Source organism: Carassius carassius, chromosome 42, assembly GCF_963082965.1.
Source record: "Carassius carassius chromosome 42, fCarCar2.1, whole genome shotgun sequence".
Taxonomy (NCBI): Eukaryota; Metazoa; Chordata; class Actinopteri; order Cypriniformes; family Cyprinidae; genus Carassius; species Carassius carassius.
This window is the reverse complement of record NC_081796.1, coordinates 26,098,381-26,110,515: the sequence shown is the minus strand read 5'-3', so window position 1 is coordinate 26,110,515 and position 12,135 is coordinate 26,098,381. Positions and strand designations below refer to the sequence as shown.

The 12,135-nt window shown below is 40.7% G+C and overlaps 1 protein-coding gene across 1 annotated transcript in view; it reads right to left on the bottom strand.

Moving 5' to 3' along the window:
• Positions 1 to 502: 502 nt before the first annotated feature.
• LOC132124439 (interferon-induced protein 44-like) overlaps positions 503 to 12,135 on the bottom strand; it is a 37,250-nt gene continuing 25,617 nt past the window's right edge. Inside the window, exons 4-7 of the mRNA XM_059535436.1 lie at positions 4,205 to 4,351; positions 3,692 to 3,866; positions 1,228 to 1,328; positions 503 to 790 (exon numbers count right to left, since the gene is read on the bottom strand). Coding sequence (XP_059391419.1) covers positions 617 to 790; positions 1,228 to 1,328; positions 3,692 to 3,866; positions 4,205 to 4,351 — 597 coding nt within the window. The 3' untranslated portion in view covers positions 503 to 616. The remainder of the gene's footprint in view (positions 791 to 1,227; positions 1,329 to 3,691; positions 3,867 to 4,204; positions 4,352 to 12,135) is intronic.

The window sequence follows — 12,135 nt, the reverse complement described above, 5'->3', positions numbered from 1 at the left end:
CAACAACAACAGAAAGAGATAACATGATTTTAGTACTAACATATCACTCAGAAGCCTTCAGGAATATACAGACCGTTCTCATCCCAAGGCGCCATATACTGACCCTTGTGACATTTCGTCAACATCCTACGCACATGGCACCCTCTAGCGTCAATATTAGACGCAGATAAATATGGGCTAGAAGGCGCCTCCTAGCGGTCTAACCCTAACCCATAATCTGTGTCTCATATTGACACTAGAGGGTGCCATATGCGTAGGATGTTGACGAAATGTCACAAGGGTCAGTATATGACGCCTTGGGATGAGAATGCGTTTTAGAATATAAAGTATATATGTCAGATACAAAATGCAAGTGTTTTATACTTGAACTTTTTTATCATTTTGAGTTTGTTTTTGTTGAGTTTATTGTGTTCAAGTCAATAAGGTTGACACAACTAATTTGTGTAGCAATTTCTAATACTGTGTGTATGTGTGAGTCACTTTTATCATTATCAAATGTTGGCTATAACCTGTACCATGTTGCACATGGAATGTGTCTTGATTCAGATTATATATTTTTGTTCATTTACTGTAATATTCATTAAACTCTAAATGCTATTATTGTTGTCCTGAAAACTCATACGTTGTAAGCACCATGCCTCTGTCTTGTATCAGCAGAACGCACAATCTGATCAAATGCCTTGAGAATTAAAACATCAACATCTTCGTTTGTGTTAATCTCATAATGATAGTTCTTCACTGGGAAGATGTAGCTCACTGGAACACCCATTTTGGCACTGCACAACTCCATCTGGACAGAAACACAATGCAAAATTGGGTCCCACTTTTTACTACACACATTTAATAACCCACTGAATGGTATGTGTACAAACACATGTGTAACAGGACTAACAGCACTTTTTGGTAAAGAAGGTGTTGCACTTTATATAATTACTCTGTTACAAAGCAGCGTCCAGTAAGTTAGGCTTTACAAATGAATTGTTGTTGGTGTCCAGAATCTTACACTTTATATTAAGTGGACAGTTCCTGAGGTTTTACCATGTAAGTACACTAGTATTACAGTGGTACACCAACACCAACTCAAACTCCAACTCCTCCCACTTTACATATCCCTAACCTACCAATCTTCACCTCCTGGATCAAATGGTGCCAATTAATCTTATACATACTGTTGTTAAAATGTAGTTACATAATTCGTGTTACAGAGGTTTTAGTGAAGTGACCTACCTTCTCTTTGATTTTCTTGCTTCTGTAGACCATCTTTAGATCTTTTTTGACCAGAGGACAGGCTTCATCCACTTTAGACATGACAATCACTTGAGGAATCTCTACAATGAGAAAGATGAAAGTGTTTTAATCCAAATGATACTGTGACGACCCTGAGTTTTTGATCCTATTGGACGAGAGTGTGGAAGATTTTTATTGGTTGTCAACCTTTTAATTGATCGTTAGTTTGAGTATTCAAGAGTTATTTGGGGCAGAGGTGGAAAGTAACGAATTACATTTACTCGCGTTACTGTAATTGAGTAGCTTTTTTGTGTACTAATACTTTTTAAAGTAATTTTTTTAATCTGTAATTTTACTTTTACTTAAGTATATTTTGTTTGAAGTATTGTACTTCGCTACATTTTAAAACACATTAATTACTGAGTAAAAAAAAAAAAAAAAAAAAAATCGCTCCCTGGAAACTACGGCAGTAAATAAATAATGGGCAGGAGGGCAAACTGGAGCTAAAATCACGAGAAAGATGCAGACGGAAGAAACAGGCGTTAGTGGTGCAGACACCGCTGAAAACGAAACCCCGTCATATTCTGAAGTTGAACTCGAAGGAAATGAAGTGAACCCTGGCCATATGTATGCTCTATTATGCAGTGTAAGCTGTACTTGCCTAGGAAGACCAAACTAGCAGCTTATAAAATCTCGACAAGACATCAACCCTTCGCAAGAATGTAGAGGTAAGCTAAATAATTGCATCGTTGCATTGGTGGTTAAAAGCTTTGACATTTTAGCAAGAGGTTTTGCACAAATTAGCCAAAAAGACAGTGGTGAGGAGTGTGCTATTTTTGTTTTAATGATGTGCGCGCGCATTTATAGTGCGTTCTTTCACTGTGTGATTCAGTCTCCTAAAATACATTTAGAATGATCACAAAATAGATATAGGGGCAGAAAATTCACATATTTATATAATTTCATATATTAAATCAATTCAATTCATATATTAAATGCCATTTCCTCCAAAAATCATCATGAATATATACATACATATATATAACAGTTCAGTAAACAAGTTAATTAAGAGACTTGCGTTTTAGACACCATATTGCCTTTTTTAGCTATATTTCTACAACAGAAAATAATTCCAAACACAGCCACCAAAGCACAGTTTTGCGTCTCTGAGCAACGTGACAGTGTTTCGTTTCTGAATGAATCAAACGTTTAAATGATTCGGTTCAATCGCAATGACTCACTTATTAACAGTGACTTGCTGACACATACTGGCCATTTTAATTTCACATTTAAAGTATCTTTTGATTTTTTAAAAATAATTAATTTCTTATCATTTCAAATGAGTATTCAACATTTTATGTCTTGTATATCAAACATTATTCATGCATTCTTGTCCTGCACTAAACAGTGTAATACATCTAAATGCCACTTCCGATGAATCTTCTGCATTTCCTCTGCATTAAAAGATGAGTTTGTTGATACTGATTTGCCTGGTAACAGCCCAAATGTTTTATTATTCTAAATAACTGATTCCTTTAATTAAAAACAACTAGTTTGAGATTAATAGACCTATCCCAGGGGTGTCAAACTCAGTTCCTGGAGGGCCGTAGCCCTGCAGAGTTTAGTTCTAACCCTGCTCCAGCACATATATCATGTAGTTTTCAAATAAACCTAAATGATTAGATGAGCTGGATCAGGTGTGTTTAATTAGGGTTAAATCTAAACTGTGCAGGACTGTGGCCCTCCAGGAACTGAGTTTGACAACCTTGGCCTGTCCCATTTTTGACTCCCTCCCACTGTTAAAATGTAACTAAGTAATTTTTACTCTGAGTAAATTTTAAATGAGCTACTTTTTACTTTTACTTGAGTAGATTTTTAGACTGGTACTTTTACTTGTACTTAAGTAAAATTTCATTATTGTAATGGTACTTTTACTTGAGCAGATTTTTTGTACTCTTTCCACCTCTGATTTGGGGTAGGCACTCCTGGAGGGATAGTTCTCTCAGGAGTGGTTCTTTCTGATTCCTTTCTGGTTTGTTTCTTTTGGCATTTCTTATATTATGTAGTTAATGTTGTGTTGTAGTTATATTAATTTAATTATTTCCATTAATACCCCTAGATTATTGTTTGTTATTATTAATTGTTGTTGTAATAGTTTAGAGTAATAAAACAATTAGTTTGTTTTCTGATCCCTCTTTTGATGCAACCTTAAACGAGCTGGTCACAGATACAGATGGAACAGATACAAATCTAAATTTTGTAATATATTCCTGCGTTTTCCATTTGTCCAAAACAACCGTAAATAATATTAAATTTTTACTGGTTCACTTAAAACACCTTTATCTACAGTTGAAATGTATTTCAAATATGCACATATGCTAAACTAGTTTTCATGTGGAATGCAGGAGCTTTTATGTATTACAGTGTTGTGCATAAGAAAGATAAAAATCATAGAAAGTTTTACCTTTATCACTGATGGTCTGGCGAATGAGCCTCAGTTTCTTTGTGATTATCTTATCATCTGCAGCGAGTTGGATTGTACTTGCATCTATGACGTAAACTAGGCAGAAGGCTTGATCAGACAGTGAAGGGTTTTGATTGTAATGTTCATCGTCGCGAGCAATGGATTTCTCTTCGAACTAAGTTTGAAATAAAAACAAAATATAAAAATTTAAGATATACTGTACACATTCACATTTTATTTTTTAAATTAAATGAATGTAGTTAATGGGATAGTTCACCCAAAAATAAATTTGGTCATCATTTACTCACGCTCAAGTTGATACAAACCTGTATGCATTTTATTCTTCTGTTAATTACAATAGGAAATATTTTAAAGAATGTGCAACATGTTTATCACATTCTAGTCAATGACAACCAGCAACTGTTTGGTTACCAGCATTCTTCAAAATATCTTCTTTTGTGAATTTTCATTTTTGGGTGAATGACCCCTTGAACTTTCAATTGAACGTCTTACTTTATATCCCTCCTTCACATGTCCATATATGCTGTTCACAATGTCATCTGGTTGACAGTCAGGTATTCTATCAGGTTCTAAACCTTTCATGTCACATAATTCAAAAGGCAAATCTGCATCTGCACTTCTGATGCGGTATGTTCTCAGCTGAAAACAAAGAAAAAGACAAAAGGCAACACATGTATTTGAATATCACACAATGCTTATGATTTAAAAACAAATGTCTGGTTAGGTTGATGATTTGTCAGAGAGGATCCAGTATGGCTTGTGTCAAAAAATTTGATTGATGAGGGTCATAAAAGCCATCTGTTCTGGACACCTGTTTGTACACCCCCCCCCCTCCCTGTACACCCAGTGACCTAAATATGAACTTATGAACCCAAGAAGGAATTTTGGTGGGAGGGAGAAGTGTTGGGAAGCTATGTGCTTTTTTTAAAACTCTGAAAAGGGCGAAATCATGAAAATGGTGTAAGGGAAGATTTTATTAAGGTTTTAAGTACACAGTACATTTCAAGAAAAAGGTTATAAACACATAGCAGCAATGGAAACAATGTAATGATTGTTTTCGTAGTTGGAAAAGTGTAAAAACGTTGTTAAAGTTGTTACAAATTGTCACAGTGTCTGGGTTGTGTTCCCTGGGTTTCCACTAGGTGTCCTCAGTTCCCACAGTGTTTATCATTTATCACTTCCTGTCTCCTTATTTGGTCACCTTCCTCCTTGTTTAGTTAATTGATTGTTCCCCACCTGTCTCCTGTTTCCCCATCATCCTTTTGTGTATTTATACCTGGTCTGTCTGAGTCTTAGTCACGGAGTCCTTGTTTATTGTTAAATGTTAATTCATGTCCGTCAGTTCTTGCCCTTGCCTTGCCTTGCCTTGCCTTGCCTTGCCTTGCCTTGCCTTGCCTTGCCTTGCCTTGCCTTGCCTTGCCTTGCCTTGCCTTGCCTTGCCTTGCCTTCTTGTTTATGTTATGTTTGGATTTACCGGTTTTGACCCTGCCTGGATTGTTTAACCCTTTGGATTTGCCCTTTAATAAAGTCACATACCTGCACTTGGTTCTCTCTCCTGTGTTCTCTGTAACACCGATCGTGACAGAAGGACTCCGTCACTGCAAGAGCCAGCGGTATGTCGGCTTATGTCTCCTCCCCAGCCACAGTGCGGGAGAGGAGTGGATTTGAAGGAACTCGCCTGGTGGTTTTCCGGGGGAACCAGAGGAGGTCGCCGAGGAGGGAGTGGTCGAGAGGATACTCAGCACCGCTCTCAACCAGGGCCGCCCTTCGACCCGGGGCTCGTGTGGGATGGATTAGAGCCACCGTCTCACCATGGCGGACGGAGAGGAGAGAGGAAGCGCACGTCCGCCACAGTGGCGTCACTGCCCATGATGGCCGCTAGTCCAGCGCCACGAGGCAGGATGGACGCCAACACAGCACCACAACCCAAGGCGATCACGAGTCCAGCGCCACGGTGCAAGATGGCCGCCAGCTCAGCGCCAACGCCCAAGAGGGCCGCTGACTTATTCTTGGACTATTTCGCTACGCTGTCCAAGATCCTAGAGATTCCCAAGACGGTTGACGTCATGGCTGCTGAGCCAGCGCCACAGCACAAGATGGCCGCCAGCCCAGAGCCACAGCACAAGATGGCCGCCAGCCCAGAGCCACAGCACAAGATGGCCGCCAGCCCAGCGCCACAGCACAAGATGGCCGCCAGCCCAGCGCCACAGCACAAGATGGCCGCCAGCCCAGCGCCACAGCACAAGATGGCCGCCAGCTTGCAACCACAGCACAAGATGGCCGACTCAACGCCTGAGTCTCCAGACAAGGTGTCACCGACTCGCCAAAATAGAGGGCGGAGGAGGAGGAGACAGGCGTCTACCGTTCCTCAAAGCCCAGAGGACGTTGCCAAGGCGGTGCCCGATGCTGTTCCGGAGGCCGAGGCGGTGCCCGATGCTGTTCCGGAGGCCGAGGCGGTGCCCGATGCTGTTCCGGAGGCCGAGGCGGTGCCCGATGCTGTTCCGGAGGCCGAGGCGGTGCCCGATGCTGTTCCGGAGGCCGAGGCGGTGCCCGATGCAGTTCCGGAGGCCGAGGCGGTGCCCGATGCGGTTCCGGAGGCCGAGGCGGTGCCCGATGCTGTTCCGGAGGCCGAGGCGTTGCACGATGCTGTTCCGGAGGCCGAGGCGGTGCCCGATGCTGTTCCGGAGGCCGAGGCGGTGCCCGATGCTGTTCCGGAGGCCGAGGCGGTGCCCGATGCTGTTCCGGAGGCCGAGGCGGTGCACGATGCTGTTCCGGAGGCCGAGGCGGTGCACGATGCTGTTCCGGAGGCCGAGGCGGTGCACGATGCTGTTCCGGAGGCCGAGGCGGTGCCTGATGCCGAGGCGGTGCCCGATGCTGTTCCGGAGGCCGAGGCGGTGCACGATGCTGTTCCGGAGGCCGAGGCGGTGCACGATGCTGTTCCGGAGGCCGAGGCGGTGCACGATGCTGTTCCGGAGGCCGAGGCGGTGCCCGATGCCGAGGCGGTGCCCGATGCTGTTCCGGAGGCCGAGGCGGTGCCCGATGCTGTTCCGGAGGCCGAGGCGGTGCCCGATGCTGTTCCGGAGGCCGAGGCGGTGCCCGATGCTGTTCCGGAGGCCGAGGCGGTGCCCGATGCCGAGGCGGTGCCCGATGCTGTTCCGGAGGCCGAGGCGGTGCCCGATGCTGAGGTGGAGGCCATACCCGATGCGGTGTCCGAGGCCGCTCCCGATGCGGTGCCCGAGGCCGCTCCCGAGGTCGTGACCGAGGCAGTGCCCGAGTCCGTTCCAGAGGCGGTGCCCGAAGCCGAGGCGTCTCAAGTCTCCACAGGCAGTCCAGAGTCGAGTCAGGTTCCAGTTGACCCTCCAGAGGCGAGTCAGGGGCCAGTGAACTCTCCAGAGTCGAGTCAGGTGCCAGTGACCTCTCCAGAGTCAGGGCCAGTCACCGTTGAACTTTCAGAGTTAAGTCAAGTCACTGGGTGGTCTGCTGCTCCGCCCTGTTGGACTCCGGCATCGACCACAGGGGCGTGGTGGTCATCTGCTCCACCCTGGAGGACTCTGGCCTTGACCACAAGGGTGTGGTGGTCTTCCGCTCCGCCCTGGGGGGCTTCCGCTCTGACCACACGGACGTGGTGGTCTTCCGTTCCGCCCTGGGGGGCGTTTGCCCTGACTACACGGTTGTGGTGGTCTTCCGCTCCGCCCTGGAGGACTCTGGCCTTGACCACAAGGGTGTGGTGGTCTTCTGCTCCGCCCTGGGGGGCTTCATGTTGTTGTTTTTTTCTCCTTTTGTTTTTGTGTTAATGTCGGTCCCTGTTCCTTTCTGTTAGTCTGGCCCTCCGTCCCTCCCCCTGAGCCTCCACCTGTCCGCCTCCCTCCTGGTCTCTGTCTTGGAGCGTCTGGGAGCCGCTCCTTAGAAAGGGGGTACTATCACAGTGTCTGGGTTGTGTTCCCTGGGTTTCCACTAGGTGTCCTCAGTTCCCACAGTGTTTATCATTTATCACTTCCTGTCTCCTTATTTGGTCACCTTCCTCCTTGTTTAGTTAATTGATTGTTCCCCACCTGTCTCCTGTTTCCCCATCATCCTTTTGTGTATTTATACCTGGTCTGTCTGAGTCTTAGTCACGGAGTCCTTGTTTAATGTTAAATGTTAATTCATGTCCGTCAGTTCTTGCCCTTACCTTGCCTTGCCTTGCCTTTTTGTTTATGTTATGTTTGGATTTACCGGTTTTGACCCTGCCTGGATTGTTTAACCCTTTGGATTTGCCCTTTAATAAAGTCACATACCTGCACTTGGTTCTCTCTCCTGTGTTCTCTGTAACACCGATCGTGACACAAATGAAATAAAACTAGATTACCGGTTATTTATCTATAACAACTAAACAAGTCAAAAACTATCAGATATGTTTTCGTTAAGCAACACGTGAAAAAGATGTGAGAGCTTGTAGCATTACAATTTAAAAATGGTGTTTTGTTACCAGCTAGAAAAGAAAGAAAACTAGGTAATAGAGTTTTAGCATTTGTACCTTACCTGAAACTGAAAAAAAAGAAACGAATGTAAAGCAGCTATACAAACCAGAAAAATTGGCGTTTTGTCACGATCTTAGAAAAAGTTAAAACAAAAGAAAAAGAGGTAGGCATTACGCGGATCTAAAATAAAATACACCAGACAAGATACTCGTCAAAACTATGCTGTACTTTACCACTAACTACAATTTTTAAAATCTAGACTGTTAAACGAAAGAAAAGAAAAAGATCCTCCGGCAGAGTTGTGAAGCGTCCGTAAAACAACCTCCCGGAACCGATGAACCACTTAGAATGAGGCTCTGGAATGCTCCGGAAAAAAACCACGCCTCCAGCGCTAGAGTGGGCAGGGCAGGAGGCGTGATAGCAGCATTAAATAGATTTAAATGTTACAATAATTAAACTAAGTAGTTTTTAATAAATAGACATCAGTCCTTAATTAGTGAAAACTTTATATCCGTTTAAACATATGGTCAATTTTTACTTTTTAAATGATGTAGGCCTATACGATTTTTATTTACTTTTAGGCTAGTCTTAAAAAATTAAAAAATTTAAAAAAATCGTTGAAAAAGCGTTATTTGTTTTTAATGTGTTAAGTTAATTACTTTAATCTTTGACTAGTCTAAATCTAGACTATCTCCGTCGATAGATCTTTTATTTTTGTCAAGCTTAATTTCTCAAGCTATGTCAATTAACACACACACACACACAAACACACTTTCCTTCTGGCAAGTTTGTGTCGTGTTATCTAGTAAATAAACCAGACATATGTAATTAAAAGTACTCGGTTTAACAATATAGCAGGGAAGAGACGTCATCTCAACCATAGAAACGTGACCGTGTCCGGCGTCTGGTGTCTGTGTGATTACAGGCGCCTGCATATCAGTTAGACATCAAGCGGTTGTAAAAACATCTAACGGGTTTTGAAATGCTTGTAACTGGCTTGTGAAACTAACTAATTTCAGAGGGTGTTTTATATATATATATAGGATATATATATATATATATATATATAGGATTTTTATTTTAATTACATTTATTATTTTTATTCACAAGGTGATTTTTAAACACAAATGCAAGCATCAATGCAAAGCCTCAACACACACACACAAACACAAACACACACACACACACACACACACTTTCCTTCTCCCACGCTTATTCTGTGAAACATTTCTATAGCCACATCTTTATTTAACAAAATCTAAAATGAGATCTGATTTATTGCTATATTAAATGGTTCTGTTATTTGTAATCTTTCGTTGTCATATCTTTTACATTTTATTAAAATAGTTTCAACTGTTTCACAAGATCACATTTAACACAAAGTCCAGACACATGTATTTCATCTTATAAATAATGACTGATTAAGTGCAATGTGTCCAATTCTAAGGTGAGATCTTCCCTTCTATTCCCAAAAATTCTCCTTTCATTTCTAACTGATCTTTGAATATTATATAAATGCTGGCCTTTATTCTAACCAACCCATTTAATTTGACACGTATCTTTTTATTTTTATTTATTGTTTAATTAGACCTTTTATTTCTAATTTACTCATTGGAGTATTAAATACGATGTCTGACATTTTAATGCTTTTATCTGGTCCACTACTTTCATTACCTTCATTACCTATATGTGTGGGTATCCATACAAAATAAATATTTGTTTTGCTTGTATTCTGAACAAACTCTGTAAAATGACTGACAAAATGTCTTGTCTAGTAGAAGCTTCACCACTCTTTAAACTTGATAGTACTGAAAATGAGTCTGAACATATGACTACTTTAGGTATATTAATGTGTTCAACCCCACTGAAGAGCCAAAAATATGACAATCATTTCTGTAGTATAAACAGACGGATGATTAGATGTTCTTTCTGGTATTCTATATAAATGCTCTTTTTTTTAATATAAACAAAAGATTGATGTTTTATTTTATTTTAATAAACCACTCACACTTACTTTAGTAGCCTTAATCATTGAATATGTCTTTTATTTGTTAATATTAACTTCTGGCACGAAATTCTACATTCATAAATGTATGTTTTTCAAAATTCCGCCACGTTTAGTGGCGTTTAAAGAGGAATTTGTGATGTATTTGGAGACGTTAAAAGGAATGAAAAGTCCCAAAGCAAGATTTTTGTATTCTTCATTAGAGGACTTTGGTTTCTTAATGTGAAAATCTGTTACTCCCTCCTACATTTTCTTTATCATTATATTTTTATTTTTTCTTAAATGTTGTTTTATTTATTTTACATTTATTTTGTTTTATGATGTACAGAGTGTGAACAAAAATTGAGTGTAATCTCAGACCGTATTTGTAAATCTACCAGTAATGTACGTCTTTATGTTTTTAATGTTTAAAGCATTGAATAAAAAATAAAAAACACACACTAACACTTCCCCCACAGCCCTAATAACGTTGGTCGCAAAGGTTTAAATGTATGTTAAAAGAATTAAACAAAGTAATGTTTTTAATAACAACACATCAGTTCTCATTTGATGAAAACATTCTACCTGGTTTTAATATTAGACCGATGTTTTTACTTTAAAATTAGGTTTACCTATACGGTAGTCTAAATCCTTGAATATGTCTTTTATGTTGTCAATATTAACTTCTATCATTGCTATATCGTTGCTATATCAATTAAAACATGCGTTTAGGCAAACACAAATATTAAACAGGAATGAATGTGATATGTCAAGATGGGCTTTTCTTGCCAAAGAAACTTTTATAACATTACAGGAAAGGCTAAATATTTCATCTCTAGTAGTGCGTAGAAACGCGTCTGGTGTTTTTGTGTTTATTGTTACGACCATGTCAGCGAAGACTGTAAAACATCTAAAGGTTTTTGGGGCTTGCAACTCAACTGTAATCTAATTAGTTTTCCGGGGTTCTGGTGTTGTAAATGGTGTGCTGCTGGTCAGCTAAACTAAAAAAAAAATGTTTCTGTATTCAGTGATCAAAGGGTGACAATTTCAACTTTATGACTTAGGTCTGTGATCGCAAAGTTAGCTGAAAGTTCATTTACTGGTCAAAAGGATGTGAAATCTTTTAACAAGTCAGACCATAGAAAAATGTAGTTTAATTCGAATTAATTTAGTTTATTTTAGTAACATTTATAATTTTTATTAACCCCTAGATCTTTCAACCTCAACATAGACGTACTGAGAATGCAAACAAGTACACAAACACAACCATACAATCATAAACACACACACACACACACACACACACAAAAATGTAAACATACAGAAAACATGAACATGTAACAAAACAAATACAAATATACACTCAAACAAGTACATAAATACACAAACAAACAAAATAGGTCACAAACACGAAAATACATTTACATTTTACATTTACATTTAATCATTTAGCAGACGCTTTTATCCAAAGCGACTTACAAATGAGAACAATAGAAGCAGTCAGGTCAACAAGAGAACAACAACAGTATACAAGTGCCATGACAAGTCTCAGTTAGTCTAGTATAGAAAGCATAGGTAGGTTTTTTTTTTTTTTTTTTTAAATTAAAAGACAAGAAAAGGAAAAGTGCTAGTGTTAGTTGGTTAAGTGCAGGCGAAAAAGATGAGTCTTTAGCTGTTTCTTGAAAATGAGTAAAGACTCAGCTGTACGAATTGAGATTGGGAGGTCATTCCACCAGCTGGGCACAGTCCAGGAAAAGGTCCGTGAGAGTGATTTTGAACTTCTTTGGGATGGTACCACAAGGCGTCGATCACTTGCAGAGCGCAAACTTCTGGAGGGCACATAAGATTTAACCAGTGAGTTTAGGTAAGTTGGTGCCGTGCCAGTGGTCGTTTTGTAGGCTAGCATCAGTACCTTGAATTTGATGAAAGCAGCTACTGGTAGCCAGTGTAACCTGATGAGGAGAGGAGTAACGTGAGCT